General features: G+C 35.0%; 2 protein-coding genes across 3 annotated transcripts; both read left to right on the top strand.

Annotated features, from left to right (window-relative positions):
- The first annotated feature begins 457 nt into the window (after nt 1-457).
- Nucleotides 458-14,370, top strand: LOC144839270 (uncharacterized). The gene is made up of 9 exons (XM_078694586.1): nt 458-592; nt 1,323-1,584; nt 4,397-4,540; nt 5,035-6,066; nt 6,453-6,628; nt 11,348-11,549; nt 12,125-12,268; nt 12,539-13,501; nt 14,195-14,370. Exons 2-9 carry the CDS (start codon nt 1,362-1,364, stop codon nt 14,368-14,370), a joined length of 3,060 nt encoding a protein of 1,019 aa, XP_078550712.1. The 5' UTR covers nt 458-592; nt 1,323-1,361.
- A 1,004-nt stretch (nt 14,371-15,374) lies between these two features.
- LOC144840044 (arrestin domain-containing protein 3-like) lies at nt 15,375-22,355 on the top strand. Of its 2 annotated transcripts, none has more exons than XM_078695679.1 (9): nt 15,375-15,413; nt 16,821-16,970; nt 17,326-17,440; nt 17,665-17,734; nt 18,019-18,172; nt 19,138-19,237; nt 19,546-19,802; nt 20,599-20,776; nt 20,949-22,355. In XM_078695679.1, exons 2-9 carry the CDS (start codon nt 16,824-16,826, stop codon nt 21,095-21,097), a joined length of 1,170 nt encoding a protein of 389 aa, XP_078551805.1. In that variant the 5' UTR covers nt 15,375-15,413; nt 16,821-16,823; the 3' UTR covers nt 21,098-22,355. The 2 variants fall into 2 exon arrangements, with proteins under 2 accessions (XP_078551805.1, XP_078551804.1); XM_078695678.1 differs by lacking the exon at nt 15,375-15,413 and adding an exon at nt 15,456-15,509.
- The last annotated feature ends 336 nt before the right edge of the window (nt 22,356-22,691 follow it).

Here is a 22,691-nt window from a genome sequence, read left to right as displayed (position 1 = left end):
TTGTAGTTTTAATAAAGTGAATTACTTCCGTAGAAAAAAAACGGAAAAAAATAATTTTTTCACCTATAAAATAACATGATAAATGGTTAACTTCAACCAAAAATCCATTGGCTGGCAGCCAATTTGACCATTTTTTGCTTTAAATTCCAGTTTTTTTCAGGTAAATAAATTTTTTTTCGATCCAAGTCGAAGTCAATAACTATTATGTGACATTAAAATGGCACATTCAAAAAAAAAAATTGTTTTAAATTATTTTTCAGGGGGACAATACATCTTTAAGTTATATTAAATTACGCCCTCACAAGCACGACAAATCTAAGAGTGACTGGTATGAGTAGCCAGCGCAAACATTCCACATAAGCTACAGAGAGTGACTGCTCAAATATGAAGCAGTCGAATACGTCAGTTGCATAATAAAAAGAATCACGATGCGCTAGCATGCATGATGACAACACACATAATTTCTCGAGTAGCCCAACTAAACGCAAGTCGACCAGAAAAATGAACTATTGTAATCTATATAATTGAATTACTAATATATATTATGGAGCATGTTGTAAAATGTTAGCTGATTAATGAAAAATATTATCTGGTAGGTATTTATTGCATTGTCTTTCTTTAATAATAATACAGTATGTTGTTGTTCCATGTGGTAGGCCTACCACCTTTTTGGCCTTTCTTTTCAATTAAACACCGACCATAGACCACCAGACCGGCACAGTGTACTTCCGCTAGGCCTAGTAGTAAGTAGCCTTGTTTGGATTAGTGTAAACTAGACCTAAATATTAAGCTGGTTAATTAAGCTAAATTGTTTTATTAATAATAATGCGGAGACTAATTAATATAGTAAAAATAAAGAAGATAATAATAAATATTTAGGCCTAATACTGAACTGACTAAATAATCATGGAGTAAAGTATTCTTTACTCCATGAAATAATGAATAATAAAATATATTAATGATATTTAAACTGTTATTGTTAAGCAAATTGAAAAAAAGGTAGGTGGAGACCACTATAGAATTAATTTTATTTTTTCATTCCAAAAATTAAAACAATTTAAAACACGGCTCCATTTGATTAAATTAAATTTAAATTATATAATGTAACAAAATAAACTATATAAAACTTACAAATCTTAAATCCACAAGTATTTTTTATTAAAACAGCAGTTTACATCTTGTCTTTTAAAAATGAAATCATATTTGTTCGTTTTTCAATGCAATGAAGTGAATAATTGAAAATACAAAATTATTTTAATTTTTATTCAACTTTATTTTTCATGTTTTGGAGACTAAGCAATTCATGTTTAATTTTTTTTTAGAAATCTGATGTGAATGAATTAATTTTGCTCATCAGCAAAATGAAAATAAAGAAACAACAAATCAAGAAACTTGTAAAGAAGCCGCCTCCAAAATACTGGAAATATGTGGTCCTTTTTGGAGCCCATGTCGGTCTTCTCCTTAGTGTCGGACCAGCCAAGATGCTTGGGGTGTTCTTGGTGGAATTCAAGGAGGAATTCAATGCAAATTCTGGAGTCATTGGAGCAATAACAACTTTAATATACTTTCTCTTAGCAATAGCAGGTAAGAATGGGCATTTTTACTGATTACATTTAAATATCAGGCCACTTGTTTGATGTGAGGGTCGAAAAAAGCTGTAATTTTGACTGTTAATTTATCGGGCCAGTATGTTGGTCTTGTTTTCAGTAAAGGCCATTCTTATGGTTATAACCAATTGTGGTAGTCTGTGGCACCAAAAAGAGCTGTGTTAATTGGAATCAATCAATGCTTGTGATGGCTGCATAATATTTTTTCCTTTGAGTTTAAAACAGAAATCATGAATAATTCATTAGAATAGTTATGACATAATATAGAACATTATACCTCGAAATGTTTGGTCAAGTGGTAAAGGTTTTAGGCTATGATACCGGAACCCTGGGTCGAGGCCTATCAATAGCATGTCTTTATCATAGAAAATAATTAAGATAATGTATTATTCATGATTTCTGCCTTAACCTCACGGAAAAAAAATAATGCCTGACCACATGGCGTGGTATTGTATGGCATCCTGGTCTATTAATCTTTTAACATACTTTTACATGTACATGTCAAAATCATTCTACTGTACAATTGTTTACTCTTCAAACCTGGTTATGCAATTATTTATCAATCTTTTTCTGTATAAACCTACATACTGTTTATTGTAGTGACTGCTTCATAAAGTTATTTATTGAACACACTAACATAATACGTTACTGTACAGTTTAAAAACCCAATGGGGTCAATTTACTTACCAAGCCTTACCAAGTCCTATCCATTATTAACCAAGACATGCAAGTATAAAGTGTAAATTATACAAAATATGATAAATAGAGTGTTGCATTTTTATCGATAAAATCATACTTTTGAGACGATTTTGACGTAAAAAATATTAAATAATAGCGATCATTCTCGGAATGCAAAAATGCGTCAACAATGTGTGTATTGCGTCAACTAGTATGTTTGCGTTTACATACATGACAAATATAATATTTTATATAATTTACAGGTTTACACTTTATAATGTTAGGGCGTGGGTATAATTGATTGACTTGGTTATAATTGATAGGGCTTGGTTATACAGTAATTGATTGACTTGGTTATAATTGATAGGGCTTGGTTATAATTGATAGGACTTGGTTATAATTGATAGGGCTTGGTTATAATTGATAGGGCTTGGTTATAATTGATTGACTTGGTTATAATTGATAGGGCTTGGTTATAATTTATTGACTTGGTTATAAATGATAGGGCTTGGTTATAATTGATTGACTTGGTTATAAATGATAGGGCTTGGTTATAATTGATTGACTTGGTTATAAATGATAGGGCTTGGTTATAATTGATTGACTTGGTATTTAGGACAGGACCCAAAAAATGTACAGTAAAAACTACAGTAGAATAATTTTGACATGGTCACTAATATAACAACTTTACTTTTTTACTAATATTTCATTTTCACACAAAGAAATCATAGCACTGGAACAATGGAAATGAAAAACTAATAGCTTATCACGATTTAAAAAATGCAACCTTAACTTTTTCTGGGTTGACTGTATAAAGGATGCTTGTGTTTTACCATAGGATTAATAAATAATGTTTTTTTTAATGGTCTCTCACCTTTTAAAAGTTCATTCGATACAGCTTTGATCTTACAATTTCAAATACTGGGCCTACTTTTGTTCACATTTCCCCATACTAAGAAGACATATTTACACAGAGAAGTGGTAATGGTAAGCTGAAAACCATGTACAGTAGCGTGTACCACATAGAATTTGTATCTTTTTTTCATTTTATATATATTTATATTGGCTCATATTTTATAGTTTAGTTATTTTATTTTCAACCTGTTATTGGTGTTTTACACTGTTGGTTTGAAATAAAGAATAAAGAATTTTTAAAAATCTAACCTGAGTGGAAACCCCCCATCCACTACGTGTTTTGTGTAAATGGTCATAAGGCATATTAACATAGATTCTAAATTGTTATTACCGTTACCGCTTGTCTGTGTAAATTGGCATTAGTGCTGCATACAGTACATTGGGATGTAGATAAACTGGCAAAGACTACACCACCACATGTTGTTAATGCTGTTGCATGTTTGATGTTCTTTTTTTATAATTTAGCACATGTCAAAAAATACAGTAAATGTACAATACAAATACAATACATTGTTAAATATTTTCAATTATTATTTTATAAAGTCTTCTTTAGTATCTATGCAATACATCTGCTCAGAAGTGCGAGTATCCATGCTCCGTTAAAAGCGGTGGCCACAGTACCCACAAATAATCCCATTTTTCCTTTTCAACTCTCCCTAAGCCTCAAGTGGAACTTAGTTTATAAGCAGTGGCATAATGCAGAGGCCTAAGGCCCCTGGTTTAGGAACCCCAAGTGGTCCTCCAACGCTCAACATATTTTAATGGCTGTTTTTTCCTCTGGGCACTGCTCAGGGGCCCCATAAGCCCTGGGGCCCCTGGGTTTAGCCAGTGAGCGCTCATAGCCATTAAGCCACTGTTTATAAGCATGATAAATTATAAAATAGTTTATCCATTCTGTAATTGGCAAGTTTCTAACTGTTGGAAGGAGCGTATGATATACTGTATAGCCTATGTGCAGGCCTGTACTACACTGATAGTGAATCATTCTGAGGGTCCAGCTGAGAAATACCCAGAGAACCCCCATCATAACAACCCAATGTACCAATGTACTACTGTACGCACCTGATGAGGCTTCACAATTATTATATGTTAAATCAAACCAACTGTTAAACAAATCATTCACAAAGTACAGTAGTTGACAAATATATCCTAATATTAATGTAAGTAATTATGATGGTTTATTTAATATCATGTAGGGCTGTTTGCCAGCATGCTGTGTAAGCACTATAGCTGCAGATTGGTTGCCATGGTTGGTGGATTGATAATTGGAATTGGCTTTATTCTAACGTCTTTTGCCAGAAACGTCTTCCATTTAGTTTTGTTCGTAGACATATTAGCGGGTACAGTATTCATTTATTTTTACCCTTAAAGATCTTTCAAGATAGAACAAATTTCAAAAATAATACAAATTTCACTTTGTTAGATAGAGTAATCCCTCCAGTTTGACCCATGCACTGTACACCTTAACAAACCCTGGAGGAGGGGTGGGGTTACCCTAGGGGAGGGACAGGGGTTTCCCTGGGGTGTACTGATTCATTATTTTCAGTCCCTGTCATTGTGAACCGAAAACTGAATGCCATGGCAGCTCAACACAAAAGGACCCTAGGGAAAAAAAACAAATTTCACTTTGTTAGAACATAACTTAAAAACAAACTATACAATGTTTGAAAAACGTCAAAAAGTTTAACATATCAAATAGACGGCAATAAATTACACACTTTACACTCAGATATTCAAAATGCATTAGGATTATGTGACATGTCTGTGGAAAGTTTCCAGTTTTTTTTTTAGGTGACAGTATTTGAAATGTACTATTGTGATTTGTTTGTTCTAGGTATTGGTATTGGCCTCGCTGGTAACCCCATGGTAGTGGTAATAGCCCACTATTTTGACAAGCAGTATGCGACCGCAAACGGTTTTGCGATGGCGGGAGTCGATGTCGGGCTAGTAGTTCTGCCACCTTTGACAGATTATATATCAAGCGCATACGGTTGGAGAGGCGCACTTCTAATACTTGGCGCTGCCACTTTGAACGTTACTGCAATGGGGGCGCTATTCCGTCCTATTCCTAAAATCAAAGAAGGGGTTCCTGATCAAGATTATGGTCAAGAATATGATGAATTAAATCCAGATTCAGCGAATCTTCCTGATGATGTTGAAAATATTGATACAATCACAAAACATACAGAAAATCAAACAGATGTTATTATAGATGATTCAGATCAAATAACAAAGGCATCTCCCGTAGCAGAAGCGGTGTTAGAAGATGAACACTTTTTAAATTCGAAAACAACACCACATGAAAATATGGAAGCGTTGGGCACAGAGGAGTTGGACACTGAAGCATTGGACACTGTATCTCACATTAAAATTCCCATTCTACAAAAAGTTGTAAATACATTAGATCTACACATTTTTAAAATACCAAAATATTTAGTACTAATGCCTGTAACCATGATCGTGGCTTCAGCCAATTCCGCCATTTTGGCTCATATTGTAGCTAGGGCCATCTCTGATGGGATATCCCCGTTCTTTGGATCTTTACTCCTTTCTGGAATCGGCGCTACAAGTATGATAGCACGATGCACACATGGGTTTATTATTGACAGAGGGATAATGTCCGCGTCGCGGTTGTACACCATAGCTCTAATTCTTGGTGGTGTGTTCACATTTCTTTCCTTGTTTTGTAATAGCTTCCCAACCTTTCTTACATACACTTTGTTTTATGGAGCTGTGAGTGGGATATTTCAGTGTGCTTCTATACCTATAGTAAAGAGTACTGTGCCCTCACGGATGCTGGGCGGAGCCGTTGCGTGGTTGTTTATTTTTAGAGGACTTGGTGGATTCTTAGGCGGACTTATTGCAGGTAAAGACTGATTATTTATTAGCTTCTAGCAATGTACAATTGAAAGTAATTCATATCTTTATAATCTATTTAATTTGTTATTTATTGTTATTTTACCCTATTAGGGTCCCTTTAATAAGGCTGTCCCCTTGGCTGGCTGGCCATTTGTGTCATTTCATATATTTTGCTTAAATCATTTTGAGGCCAACCACTTTGGCAAGAATCCTGCATGGACAAAAAACAAGGAACAAAAACCAACCAGGCAGAGAAATTGTCCATTAATTGAGGTGTCTGAATAGGCGTGTCTCAAATGTTATATATATATATATATAACTCTGTATATGCTATATTTACTAAATACTAATAATGATTTTTGATGTTTTATGATTGTTCTATTAATTTTATAGGTACATTGTTCGATGCTACAGGCAACTATACCTGTTCGTTTGTAGTTATTGCTGGATCTTTTATGATGTCCGCCTTATTGATGATCATATTCTCGTACTCGAAGGGACGTAAGAAGCGTCGTGGTTCATTAATGCTAAGTCCGGTTGAACTTCACGTACGGGAATGTACAGGTCTTTGAAAGGAATTTGCAGCTTAAATACCATAATAGATGTATCTACTGTGCTTCATTGTTTAACATTTTGCAAAACACAATGACCAAAACCAATATAGTCTGTCATATCATAAACAATTTTAGAACTTGAAACTGTACTTATATCCAGGCTTTGCAGAACCCCTCACACCCCACTAGAATCCCCCATGCCCCACTAGAAACCCCACGCCCCACTAGAATCCCTCACACCCCACTAGAATCCCTCACACCCCACTAGAATCCCTCACACCCCACTACTGTAGAATTCCTCGCACTCCAATGGAATCCCTCGCACCCCACTAGAATCCCTCGCACTCCACTAAAATCCCTCACACCCCTCTAGAATACCTCATACCCACTAGAATCCATCACGTCCCACTAGAACCACTCACCCCCACTAAAACCACTAACCCCCACTAGAATCTCCCATGTCTCACGCACATCCCACCGGTACCCTAAAAAAGATTCATATAGTATTTAATTCTTGGGTTTACTGTTTTTTTTTTCTGGTCATTTGCGTACCAGAAAGCATCAAGGGCCTTTGCTTTTAGAATCCTATACAGCCCATCACAAAAGGATTGCTGTAGGCCTGTGGCAGTCATGCAATTCACACAGAAGTCATTTAACAAAACCTTTGTAATAAGATACAAAGAAAAATCCCAAAGACTTACTTAACATATTGTTATAACTAAGTATTTTTAAAAGAATTAAATAGAGTACACTCCTAGTATACTGTTCTACTACAGTGCGTGAACTGTAATATATTTTTATAATGACTATAATATTTAAATATTGTACTTATAAAAATCTGTATTTTTGTTACAAAAAAATAAGACTATAAATATTTTATTTTTATTATAAGATAATTTTCATTTCTTTTTTCGTAAAAGTATTATTTTCTTTCATTACTTTCTGCAATATGCTTCTGCAACTTAATAACTTGCACAATAATATAAGTTTAAATTGTATTCACTGTTCTGTCTACAAATATATTGTACTATGTATTCATTATGTCTATACACAAAACAGTATCCTTATTTATCCTGAGTTGAAATACTTTTGTTTTTATAATAACTATAGTAGAACCAGTAGAACCTCTATTAACGGGACACCTTCAAAACAAAGTGTTGACTCTTGAAAATAGGATTAGCTCTAGTGCCCCTCGTGCATTTTACGGGAAATTTTCCCTTTTAAGCTTGGTTCCCACTAGCGACGCAACGTAACGCAATCTACGCAACGTAAGAAAATGCCCTTCCAATCATTGCGTTTGCCCCCGCCTGCGTGAAATCAAACCTTCGATGTTTGCAGCACTATTGCATCGTCGGTTCCCACTTTGCGTCGATACGTCGCTGCGTTGCGTTCTAGTGGGAACCACGCCTTACAGAGGTGTCCCAAAATAGAGGCTCTACTGTAATGTACTTTTTCTATTGATTAGTCGGTTATGGAGTAATAGTATTTGTTCTGGTTTGGCCCATGTATATCACTTATCTCCTGGTAAATGATATTCCTTTCTGCACTTGCTGAATACATTTTATATAGTGTTGTTTTATTATTATACACTTTTATCCTGGTAAAGGTGAACCTACTTATTTGTAGGTCATTATATACTTCCTGCAATAATAACATGTTTATGTGGTTTTTTTTTAATTAGCTTTAGATTTACTACTAATATTGTCTACGGTATATGTAATATTAATTGGTCACATTGTATTCTTTAACACATTAATATTTTATTTTTATGTATTATACATTGTAATATACATTTCTGCTCAGGTGTACTATTTAGCTTGTGTCAGCCCTTTTATATTCTCATAGAATAAGGCCCATGTTTTTAATTCAATGTTTTCAACCTCTTTAAAAAAGTATTTCATTTTAAAAGTGCTAATATATTTTCAATAAAGTAATGCATAATCCAGAGCGTTGTTGTTGTGTAATTCGTGGGACCTTCTTGGTCGTCAACAATCGAAATCTCAATATTTACGAACCTTGTCGAAAGTGTGCTGGTCGAAGCCAAATTTACCGAAATGCAGTTTGCCGAAATGCGGTTTGCCGAAGAGTAAACAAAATATATTTACTGCAGTAACTACAGTATTAAAGTTATGACAATTTTCATTATCAAATTTCATTCCTGCATTGAAGCATCATGGGAGGTATACAATTAGATTTTTAATTCAGTCAAAAGGCTGAAAAGTAGTATTTTACAATATTTGATAAAAAGAATATATTTCAGAGATTAGACTTTATACCTCCATGATTGAATTGAAGTACAGCATTAAACGTCGGTTTGTGTGCTAGTATGAACTTTTACCTCGCCTGTTTCCTTTTCCGAATCTTAACCGATAATAATAGAATCTATTGTTTGCTTAATGTCCATAAAAAAACGTATACAACAATAAAAACCAGTTTAATCGGTAAATCTCTGAGCATTGTAGTATTTTGTACAAACCTGTTAGGCTATTTGTGTCGTAAGAATTTAATCATATAAAATCCTGTGGGGTGTGACTGAATATTGCCCACTTAAAGCGTGGTTCCCACTAGCGACGCAACGCTACGACGTATTGACGCAAGGTGCTGTATTGCGTAATCACAAGTGGGAACCGACGACGGATGGTGCAAACATCGCAGGTTTGATTTCACGCAGGCGGGGGAAAACACAATTATTAAGCGTGGTTCCCACTAGCGACGCAAGGACGTAACGCAACGTAAGTGATTTGACCAATCACAAGCCATGGATTATTCGAACAGTGGCTTGTCATTGGTCAACTCGCTTGCGTTGCGTCTACGTCCATGCGTTGCGTCCTAGTGGGAACCACGCTTTAGAAGGGCATTTCCATACGTTGCGTTACGTTGCATCGCTAGTGGGAACCAAGCTTTACAGAGTAGGCCTAAAGTTGGCAACTCAATGAATAAACCATTATTCAAGATTATCTTATCATCCGAAGTGTATTATGAAATAATTGTCTGAACTTTAGCATTTTTAAATGGCATTATTCAAACATTACTGTTAAGTGTACATTCAATCACGTTCAAGCACTTAGGCCAGGTTAATGACATCGTTTCATCGGCTGGAAAACTTCTGGCTAAACACACGTTTATGTCGTCGATCAATGTCTGGGAACATTCAATCATATAGGCCTCTAGAGATAATAAGATTGAAATTGTTTCGATGTGGTTGAAAAAATAATCTAGTTAATTAAGAAGTCTATTACATGTTTTTTGTTGAGGGCCCATAAAATCGGCTTACGCTGATTTGTCACCCTTTTTTATAATTTCACTTAAAACTGAAGTTATGAATATTCAAATTATGGTTATAAGTAGGACCATGGATTAAGTAATAAATAATATTAATAAATGGTTTAGTGTATAGTGGGTGAAGGGTTAGGGTTAGAAAGAACCTACTAACGTACGAGAATCGAGTGTTTCTTATCCCTGAATGACATTTCAAATGTCATGTTGGTTTCTAAATGTCCCTTTGCCCGAATGACACTGCAAATGTTATGTTGGTTTCTAAATGTCCCTTTGCCCGAATGACACTGCAAATGTCATGTTGGTTTCTAAATGTCCCTTTGCCCGAATGACAGTTCAAATGTTATGTTGGTTCCTAAATGTCCCTTTGCCCCAATGCCATTTCAAATGTCATGTTGGTTTCTAAATGTCCCTTTGCCCCAATGACACTTCAAATGGTCATGTTGGTTTCTAAATGTCCCTTTGCCTGAATGACAGTTCAAATGTCATGTTGGTTTCTAAATGTCCCTTTGCCCGAATAACATTTCAAGTGTCATGTTGGTTTCTGAATGTCCCTTTGCCCGAATGACAGTTCAAATGTCATGTTGGTTTCTAAATGTCCCTTTGTCCCAATGACACTTCAAATGTCATGTTGGTTTCTAAATGTTCCTTTGCTCGGGATCACACTACAAATGTAATTGGTGTCTAAATGTCCCCTTGCCCGAGATGACACAAATGTCATGTTGGTTTTTAAATGTTCCAGGATGCCCCCGAGATGACACTGCAATGTTTATTTGCCTTATCTCAACGAATTGTGTAATGTTTTCAACCACTTTTCCTACATAAGGTATGATGTGTACTTTGAACCCTTTCAGTAAATTAGGTTCTCGAAAAATGTGTACTTACCGTACTATATACCACCAAAGAATTAGCCGTTGCAGGAAGCTTCAATGTGTTCTGAGTGTGAGTTCATTTTGCATTTTATGATTTATTCATCTATTTTTCATGTTTTAAACGTGTTTCCTTTTAAAATAACAGTGTTTCTCTGTTTTTAATGATTTGAAGTCCACTGACAGATATAGCAAAAGTTTGTAATTTGTAAGATTTTTAGCACGGTCGTTTTGGCCCTGGTGAAACCCATTGAATTATACAGACTTAATGTAAAATGTAAATGTGGGGAATTGGTAGGCCTAACCTGTTTATAGTACAGTCTAATTGTGCTGGTTGTGCACAAGGTGTGGACGACACATAACATTCGTGTCGTCCACAAAACGGCGCTCATTTTGTTTGTCCACGACAGGGGCTGAGATATCCGTACAATGTATACCTCCAGCACCCCCCCCCCCCCCCACCCCCCCCTCCCACCTCACCGGTGTAACCAAACCCCCATAATTCTTCCGAAAGATGGACTGTTAATACTATATACTAATTGATCTTAATAGATATTTTGAATGACGAACATGACATAACAATAAAGAGAACATGAAGACGTCTCGCAGAAACGTTCCAAGTTATTGGAAATTCGTAGTGGTGTTCGGATCTCACGTGGGCCATCTTCTCAGCATTGGATTGCTCAGAAGTTTGGGTGTCTTTTTTGTTCGCTTCCAAGGCGAGTTTAAAGCGAATTCAGGATTGATGGGAACGATCACAACACTGCCTTATCCATTTCTGTGTATAGCAGGTAAACACGTTATCATTGTCTTATAGAGGAATTAAGACTGAGTGCAGTACATAATAATACTTATATTTATTAAATGCCGTGAATGAAAGGTGAGAGTTGGAGTAGGCCTACGTGCAAGTAAGAGGAGTCTGAGTGAAAAGTAGGTGATTCGTGGTGGTGGAACGTTGAAACAGTTAAGACCGTATGCCCCTGCTACAATCATTTTATATTATGTATTCTATTATTAAGTATACACATCTTATAGGATCTAAGCAATTTGTATGATTTGTTTTTTATTTTTTGAATGCCCCTTGAGTACTTGAGTAAAAATCCTGCTATTATTTATTTATTATTTAAAAACTATTTACTTTCCTACACTATGGTCAGTTGCTTAACAGATATATTTGGGACATATGCTAAATTTCAGATTTCTCGTAGTTTTCAATATTTCGTCTAGAGGTAGATTTTGTTCTCCATTCTCGAAGACTGATCGTACCCCTAAAAACAATGTGTTTGACATTGACAATGTTGTCTGAATCATACCATCATTACTTACTACATTATAGATAACAATTTGTTCTCACTATCTGTTTCAGGACTAGCTGCGTCTATGCTATGTAAACGATATTCACACAGGAGTGTTACAATGATTGGTGGGGTATTTATGACTGTTGGCTTGTTTCTAACATCCTTTTCCACCAACATCTTTCAACTGATTTTATGTATTGATGTTTTGACAGGTAGGTTTGATTTATATTTCACATGCCATGAGCCCAAATGAATTAAAACCGCGAATTTAGTTGTCTTGTTTGTGTCATGACATTCGTGTTTTCGTGTCAGTCAACAGTTACGATTTACGACGACCGACCAACCTGGATCGTGCCAATCCCAATTAACGTGACGTATGTAGTTAGGTCGTCGATCGTGAAACCAAAAGCTTCCTATTCTTTCGTCCTGTGCTTTATGTTTGTTGTTTAAATGTTGTGTCTGGATTGCAATTATTTCCGTAGGAATTGGTATTGGACTCGCAGTTAATCCGTGTCTTCTGGTGGTTACACAATACTTTGATGAGAAGTATGCCACTGCCAATGGTCTTGCTATGGCTGGAGCAGACACTGGCATGTTCATGCTGCCGCCATTAGCTGAATATCTTTCTGTACGGTATGGATGGAGAGGTGCCATGGTAATTCTAAGCGGTATTTGCATGCATGTTATAGCAATGGGTGCATTATTCCGTCCCAATACCAAAACGAAAAACATTTCTAACGACATAGGCCTACAAGAATATAAACTGGAAGATATCAACATGGAAAGTAAGATAAACAATGACAACGATATATATAATACTAATGATCGTTATGTTGACAATAGTTTAAATAATGGTAGACCAACAGAATCTAGTGCTGTGTATGACGCTGTTCCTTCTGCAGATGCCGAACAAGATGAGACTATAGATTCTGTCACACAAAAGACGAATGTTTCAAATATACGAAGGTTTCTCAATGCTATGGATCTTCCAATATTTTCAATACCAAAATATCGTTTTCTTTTACCGGTGAGCGTAATAGCTGGAGGAGCCAACACTGCGATGGTGTCGCATATTGTTGCAAGAGGTATCTCTGAAGGCGTCGACCCGTTTGCAGCCACATTCCTGCTATCAGGTGTCGGTGTCACAAGCATGATAAGTCGAGCCACTCATGGCATGATCATCGATCGGGGGATAATGTCAGCCGTGCGTCTCTACACACTGGCACTTGCCATCATTGGCATCTTGACATTGCTTTCTTTGCTTTGTAATAGCTTCGCTACATTTCTGATCTACACTGTGTGTTTTGGGATGGTAAGCGGGATATGCCAGTGTGCTTTTGTTCCAATCGTGAGGGGCAGTGTTCCTTCACGTATGCTGGGCGGGGCTATTGCATGGTTGAATCTCTTCAGAGGATTTGGTTCCTTATTTGGTGGATATATATCAGGTAAGAAACGCTATGATATAGAGAGCTTTTGTAACGACCTATGACCGGATGGATGGATGTAATATTCACATACCGTAAGGTTGTTTGGCCAAGTCGTCGGCGGACCCTTTGGTTGATTCTCTGGATCCAGATGATGACCTTTGGATTTAAATCTGAACGACCAACTGGACTGTAATAACGCATTAATGTATACGTTATATTCCTCCTAATGCGTGGTTCCTACCAGAGACGCAACACAACGACGTAACGCAACGTAAGGTATTTGACCAATCACAACCGATGGATTATTCGAACTGTCGCTTGTCATTGGTCAACACGCTTGCGATGCGTTTACGTCCATGCGTTTCGTCCTAGTGGGAACCAAGCTTTAGCGACGCGGTAGATTGAATGCTCTCAAATGTTTGGTGACACAGGTGCACTCGTGTATGGGGCGCAGTACACAAGTAATCCAACAACTTTTGTGCAGATGCGCAGTGTTCAAAGTGTGACTAAAGCTTGTTTGCCACTTGGACACAACAAAGGACACAAGCGCAACGCATTAATGTTAAGTATTCAATAAATCATTAAATTAAAATATATTTTGACCATTCACAACGCGATGGATCATCCGAACTGTCGCTTTGGTCATCAACCCACGTTGCGGCTACTAAAAATACTTGTTTGCATTACACCTTATCTATTATTGTCTTCCAGGTGCACTATATGATGCCACAGGAGATTATAATTGCTCATTTGCGGTGGTTGGTGGGGCATTTTTGATTTCTTCTATTTTGATGGTTGGTTTCTCGTACAGCAAAGGACGCAAAAAGCGCCGCGAGTCACTGATGGCAAGCCGCCTGGAACAACCCGTTATACTTTTGGAAATTTGAAACTGTCAACATTTGGTACTTCTTAAAAAATATGATCCATATTGTATTTGTAAGGCCGAACCTTTGGCTGCCACAAACAGTTCTCACCACGGACCAATTTTATACAGGCCTGACCAGTTTTGGCACCAAAAATTGGTTTGGCTGCCAGATTTTTGCCAGGTTTTAGTAGCAAGCTATGGTTTGACCAGGGCCGACTTGTCGTGACATGACCACATTGGTAGGGCGGTTGGGTTTGAAACAATGAAACACTTCCAAATGACTTTATCGTCACATGTCGTTAGGTGAATTTTATATTCTCGTGTTTAGGCTATTTTTCAAAATCACAGTGGAAAGTGGTATTGTGTTGTTGATTTTGAAACTTAAATGTGATGTATAAATATATTCATTTACCATAAACCTCGTGAGTGCTTCTTTCATTTTTTCGTCTATGAATCTTCAAATATTTTTAAAGAATTTCACATCATCTGCGTGTATTATAGTGATGTAATGCTCTTTCCCGGATCATCTGAAAAAGCGTGAGTGATGTTGGACTATTTCTTTCTTGTAGTACGCAGTATGTAATGGGTACGGTTTGATTGCCTTAGAAATACATAGTGAAAAGGGCAATCAGATAGGAAAGATTCAATTCATGTACCATATATAAATGTTACCGTACCATCAATGATTGAGACCGATACAGACAATTGTATAATAAAGATATCAGTACTGTTGACCATGGAGTCGAATCTTTTTAAATTGTTGACAATAAATTTAAATTTAATTTCAGGCCTACTGTCATAATAGTGAGGATTAGAATATATCTTCGTTGTGAATAAATAATGTACCCAATGGACAAATTAATAAGTGATTATATTGTCATGATTTACTATACTATTATATAACAAGCCTATGTATCGTGACAAAAATAGACTCACTATCCTACCTAACGCTAGAGGGGGTACTTTTAGTTTTGTTATGTTGCTGTTGCTTTACAGAGTATTTATAAACAGATTAAAACAGTGGTAGTGTGTGTGGGGAAGAATCGTTTGTTAACTTGTTGAGGAGAGTAAGTACAGTAGTTCAAAATTTGGTAAATTCTCTATTTTATTTTTATTACTAAATGTTAACAATTGCGTAGGTTAAATATCCGCATAGTAACGGTTTGTTCATTTACATCGATGCTTAGGCTAGTTTTAGTTGTTTTAGTTTAGGCCCTCCACGTCGAGGCCATTCTACCACACATCACACCCGCCCCCACCACCACAGCAGGTAATTCACCACAGAAGGGATGCTACTCTAGGCCTAGTTTAGGCCCTATTTAGCCTAAATTTAGACTGTCTTATGAAGGGCTTATGAAACTTGTAGGGCCTGTCAGGTTTCTTCTCTAGTTAGTAGGATAGGTCAATATAATACAAATAAACAGTAGCATCTGAATAATTTAAATTCAGACTACCATCTGATCAATACTTTCTCCCTATTTATTATTGTTGTAATTTGATACTAAACCAGTATTTGTCTACTTCTCTCTATAATAATGGTTGACTGTATGTATATGAAATTTATTGATGATTTAGGGACCATGTCAAAATTATTCTACTACATTTACTGCTGTAAGTAACTACATTTTGTTTATTAACATGTTTGTTTATACAAATTGACTTGTACAATATTATAAATATATAATATAAAATAATATAAATCATTAATATTTGACATGATCCCTTAGTGCCTTATGTAGCGCATGCCTGAGGTAATGCTTTATAACCTCAATGTACTGATCTCTACTCAAATAAAAATGCAATAAATTAAGATAATTACCATACGGTACTTGAATATTGATTATTACCTCATAATAAAGTTGTATTTCATTTTATCTTTATTTAAGAATTAACATCCATATAAAGTAACAATGAAAATGTATTATTACTGTATGCCTACATCTAACAGAACAGTACAGTAGTTAATGCCTAATTAAACAAAGTTTATATGTTGTAAGAAGGCATCATTAGGAATAATCATGAAGGAAATATATATATTTCCTCCATGGACTAATTATCAATTGTATTATACTATAATATGAAGTCTTCCTGATCATGACTAACAAAAACCCTACAATTCCTAGATTGTTTGAGTACAATGTGCATACATTTTTTTCTTTTGTATTATACAAGTTTCAACATATAGTAAATACAGTACCTTGTTATAAAAGAAAGACTATTCCACTTTCATAACCACAACATGCAATTTGGTTCCTGTTTCTGCTACATCCTTATAAAAATATTTTATAAATTGACCGAATTTATTTATTTCAAGGGTGTGACCTAGCCAGCATGAGTTGATTTTTTTAGGCTCTCAACCAAAATATAAAATAGAAGTATTTTAAAACTCCATAAAAGATTACTATTCTGTCTAATCTTTTGAGATTTTCTTTACTAGAACAATATATTGAATGTTTTTGGTTTTTTTTTCAGATCATGAAGTTACAACTATTTCAGATTATTCTCGACAAACCACAAAGTGTGTACGCACCAGGGGAAATCGTGTCTGGTCGTGTGGACATTGCTGTCGAAAAAGATTATGAACTTCGTCTGTGTGAACTGCACTTTAAAGGTCTAGCCAATGTAAGATATTCAATGTTTATTAATAGTTAGTGTGATGTTTGCCTGAAGGTGAAAATAAAGCAATCTTGCAAATGTATCTAGTGTGAACCATCTTTATGATAGCACAACATTTTATATAAAGTGCATTTAGTGTGATCCATGTTTATTTAAAGTGCAACATCTATATTTAAAATAGTTCTAGTATGAACCATGTTATGTATGCACAATATGTAATTTAAAATTAAACATGTTTATACACTAGTGTGAACATTGCTGGTGTTTGCTTTACATCTAGGATGCTGTCACTTGTGTCTATTATTATTCAAATAAATAGAAAGTGTTGTTTAAACAATGTATTTGAATTAATCATCCACAGGTTCATTGGTCTGAGCAGCACTCCAGCGGAAGCGGTAAAAACCGTACAACTCGTACAGTCCACTATCGAGCCAGTGAAGAATATTTTAATGTTTTGCAGCAACTGTTAGTGAAAGGTGTGTTGGAAAAAATCATTTAAAAAACAGTATCGACACCCATGACACCCTTTTGGAAATAAATCGTCTCAAATATCAGATATTTTCGAAAAACAGGTTTAAAAATGAAATTCGCTTGTAAGAAATCCTCAAAATCCCACAAGAAGCAAAGATATCCTTGTTTTAAATATTTAAAAGATTTAAATCTCATATATTTACTTATTTGTATTTTCTTTTTCTAACAGGAGCCAATGATATGGTAACGTTAACCGCAGGTCATCATTGCTTTCCTTTCAGTTTTCAACTTCCTATCTCGTAAGTATTAACAAGTTTTCAATTTCGACCAATGCCAATTGACACCACCAAAACAAAATAACTCTTGCTTTAAGTAAATTATCCATTTTCAAAATAACCTAAGCAAATATTTGTATTTTGTTCCCTTAAATATTAGTCTGCGAAGACTATTCTATAATATAATGTTGGTTTGATAAATAAAGCCTCAGTTTTTCACTCAAGTACTTTTTAATCTTAAGAAAAAATTTTCTAAATGTATAATCCATTAGTTCAGTGTTAATACAGTATGTTTTGTCTATTTTTAGAAACATACCGACCACTTTTGAGGGAGCTCATGGCTGGGTGCGTTACTACTTGGAAGCCGTCCTTGATGAGACATGGTGGAAATTCAACAAACGCTGTAAAGTTGGAATCACAGTCATTGCACCAGTAGACTGCAATGCTAACCCTACATTACTGGTGAGTATCCACAGGCATACAGCTACAGTAGTGCTGTATCTCCACATATCTCTCAACGTTTTCCGTCATTCAGACATTACGCTTTCTACGATTCGTTTCCATCTGTTTTGGGCTGATTGGTTTGTTGTTATGCTAAAGTCTACATTTTGTCCTTTTAAATCTTTTTTAGATAGTTTATCCAGTTATCTTTTGGTCTTCCTGGTGGTCTTTTAAATTTCTTTTTAGTTCCCTTCAGTGTTTGCTTAATTGGTGTATCATTCGGTCCACATATGAGAGGTTATAAAGAGGTTCCTTTATCCTCCTACTACACACTCGGGGTGCACACTATACAAAATGTATGTAGAGCAAATTCAATACTGTAGCCTTGTGATTACAGTCTTTTTAGGGTGGGTTTCAAAATCTAACTATTAGAAGAAGAATATTATACAAATAATTCACAAGTCACAGTGCTTTAGTGGAGATGCTCAACACTCGATGGTATTTACAATGGTGCGACATGAAATTTAAAATAAAAGAATAATGATATGTTTTTTTATATATATTTATCGAAATGAATTATTTGAAATTCAATACTTACCTACCTTATTTAAGTACCTTATTAATTTATATTATTGTAATAGTTTATGAAAGAAAATAAATGTTTATGTTGAACTTGAACATTATGAATACCCGAGAGTGCGCCACTTCTCCACTAACACACAAACTTAAACTTTTGCATTATTTGTTTTTGGGTGAATACACCTAGGTCTAGCCAAGAAGCTAGGCCAATCATGGCAAGCACCACTTTGCTAGACGACCAAATCACCGCCTAAACTAGTCTAAATTTATTAGACTGGGTACAAAACATTACTGGAATTCCATAATTAATTGAGGTTGGTACATTGACATTGAGGATGCCTACCTTAACTCAACCAGACTTAGTAAAAATAATTCCTATCAATTTTATTCATGTATTGTTTTTATAGAATGCAATGAGACGAGATCAGACTAAAGAAGTGTGTTGCTGCTGTTGTGCCACTCACATCAATGCATCGTTAGAGATTCAACGGCAAACTTATTGTGCAGGTAAACTTCTATATAATCTACACATCTATTTCATACACGTCTAACAACATCTTGCCAATTACAGGATGGATATACTACTGTATATCATTCTTCTTGTCAAATTCCATGATACAGCATCACATATGCCTCATGTGATTCTGTATCTTAGATGGCAATGTATTTACCCTAACTTTTTAATAAATAATTTATATGATAAGGAATTCACATTTGATGTACAGAGAATTTGTATCCCAGAATTTGGCTATATACAATAGGAAATTCAACATACTGGTATGTTGACTATTTTGTTTAATAATTTACTTTATCAGGTGAATCTATCGTACACAGTGGTGAAGTAAACAACGGCAGTAGTCGCGATGTGATACCATACATCGAGTTGTATCAGAGAGTGCTCTTCAAAGCAACTCGTAAAACCCGCTCTGTGGACAAACTTGTAGCCAAAATCGGTGAACCACAAATTGGCGAGAGAAAGAGACACAACTGGAATCAGAAACCTCTGCTTATTCCTCCGATTGCTCCAACACTGATAAACTGTAACATAATTGATTCGTCATATTTTGTCCGAGTAAGTTCAGTAAATAAAAGATTGTACAAAGCAAAAAAAAAAAACATATTTTTTTAATTCAAGGCAATCTAACAACAGGATGCTGAGCTCCTGATATCAAAGGGTTTATCAGTGGCTGCAACATGATCAGTTCCACGCCCCTTAACAGAATATGTATAGTATGTATAGTACAGTACTGTTAGTATTTGTCGCAGCCAGACATAAGATCAAAGGACTGTTACGAGTTCATATCTTGGCAAGGTGAACTCAGTGTCCTGTTGTTAGATTGCCTTAGTTAATCTCAGCACATCATTTTACTATTTTAAAGCCATGTCAACCCCTCTCCCTTTAATCATCCACTGTATTAATATATCATGTAAGTAAGGGGATATTAATCTAGTGGTTTGGCCAAAGGGGTACTCACTAAAAACCCCCTTCCACCTCTCTACAGATATTAAGTAAGCTTTTTTCATTTTTTTCAATTCACATTTTTGAGTGGCACCACAATATTTTTCTCGTCAAAGTACACAATAACATGAAAGGCACATTGAAAAAGAATACTGAAATATAAATTATGTCAAAATTATTCTATTGCAGTAACTATATTGTGTACTTATTTTTGTTTGTTTCTATGAAGAAGTTTATGAATCAGTCACTGCAATCAACAGAGTGTATGTTTACCCCAAAAAAGCTAAATAATTACAGATTTTAAAAGAAAACAAAATGTAGTACTGCATTAATTGCAGTAGAAAATTAATTTTGACATCGTCCCTTCTATTAAATTTATTACGTAATTTTGATATTGCTTTTCCTACAGCTGCATGTTGATATTCCAATGGCTGTTGATTGCCGTATTGACATTCCGGTTGTTATTGGCACAATCCCAGTACAGAGCTACTCCCAGTTTGGGTTTGGGTACAACCCTCCAACCCAATATGGTGTAATGACTCAACAACCCACAGCGCCACCTGCAGCTGACGTCTACCCAAACATTCGTGAGTTTGTTTTACTACTTTTTAGGCACAAATGTATTAATTGTAATTTGTCATTATCCATCGTGTAATTGGCGAGTTGCTTGCTGTTGGATGCGTTAAAAAAAAAAAATATTATAATTTTGTATCTGTTGTTTTTTTGATGATAAATTAATGTACTTCTATCATTTAACAGCGCCACCATCGTATGCGTCATGCATGTTCGGATCGGTACAGATGAAAGAAGATGGTGTATCGGACGACGCTTTTGTTGGGAACACTGGATTTGTGCCGATGTATACTTACTACGGACAACCGCCGCCAATAACTGCAGTCGAAGCCTAGGCTGCTCTTATGTTGTCAATGACACCACGATGAGACACTAACCGCTTAGTAATTTGACATAACCATGCGTTTTGTGAAAATCATGGTTTAGTAGAGAGCTTCACAAAACACATTATGTTAGCTTAAAGAAATTTGCATTTATATGTTTTATTTACACGCCTATAAAGCTAGAAAATTCAGCTATTAAAAGGTGTCATTTTATTGTAATCTTGTTAAATTATGAACTAGTATGTTAAAGCTAAACATTAGTGTCACTTCGTGAAAACGCAAAATGTCTGTAGCCTTAGTGTCACTTCGTGGCGTCGCCGACGATATGTAAACTAAAAGTTTGCAATGTGTGTCCTTGTCCTTATTCGTAGCTTGTCTTTGTAAAGTTTTTGTTATTCTCTTCAGTGCTTCAGATTTTGTATACATCTACCTCTACGATAAACTGCTGTGTCACCTATTAAACAGTCTGTTTTTCAGAGCAAATTTTAGCCAGCCTGTTCCCCCCCCCCCTCCCCCCCCCCACCCCTAAATTTTGGAAATTGCAATGCAATAGGATGTTTGTGTCACTTCATTTTAAAAATTCTTGATTGTCCAATGATGTCAGAGGTTTTCCTCCATATGTACAGTATTTACTGTAGCTGATGGCCAAAGATGTTGAAATTATTCCGAATCTAGTACAATATTATTTGTAAATAGTTGCTATTAATCGTAGAATCTTACGTTGTTTTTACTTTAAAAATTCAGTTAATGTACAATTTGTCACAATTTATATATACGGTATATATTTTTTATAATTGTTTTTTCTATCTTAATGTAATGCTGTGTAAAGGGCTGAGATCAATAAGTATTACCATTTCTATTATATATTTTAAACTGCATAGGTTAACAATGTGTATTACTAAGGTGACTAAATATCTTAATATTGTAGTATAAACTGAAATAAATAATTATAAATAAATAGTAGAATTATTGTTAAACAAAAAAAAATATTGTTTTCAAATTAAATGTTACCAGAAGGTCCACTAATAAGTTTGATATTGGGCCGAAAGTATATGATAATATAAAACAAACTAACTCCGAAAAAGTGATATTCTATAGTTGGAAATAATCGTAAGGGCTAATTGTCTCAATTTTTTGGAGGTTGTTTAATATTATCGAATGTGAGTTAAATGCATGAAATAAATTTGAAAAATGATATACCTACAGGGTTGACCGTGGGGCAATTACATGTATGTAATACATGATTTTTTACCCTGGCATTTTAATTAATTGTAACATTAACATATAGTTATATTCTTATTTATGTAAATTATGGTTTTAATAAACGATTTAATGTTATAATATATTATGTATGGTAAGCTCTTTTTGTAGTATTTTAAAAAATTTGTTTACAAATTTTATTTCATTTCATATTTTCATTATTATCAATATCAATTATAAGATAACAAAAAATAATTCTTGCTTTTTAACTGATGATCTTGCACACAATTTCACATTCCTCAAATTTAATAATTGAGCATAAATTGCGTCGAAGTATAATATAATTTAAATGAATAAAATTGAAAACTTGTTTCATCATCAGTAAAAACCCATAGTATACAGTTTA

Source organism: Antedon bifida, chromosome 4 (genome assembly GCF_963402885.1).
Source record: "Antedon bifida chromosome 4, ecAntBifi1.1, whole genome shotgun sequence".
Taxonomy (NCBI): Eukaryota; Metazoa; Echinodermata; class Crinoidea; order Comatulida; family Antedonidae; genus Antedon; species Antedon bifida.
This window is presented reverse-complemented; position numbering and strand designations above follow the sequence as displayed.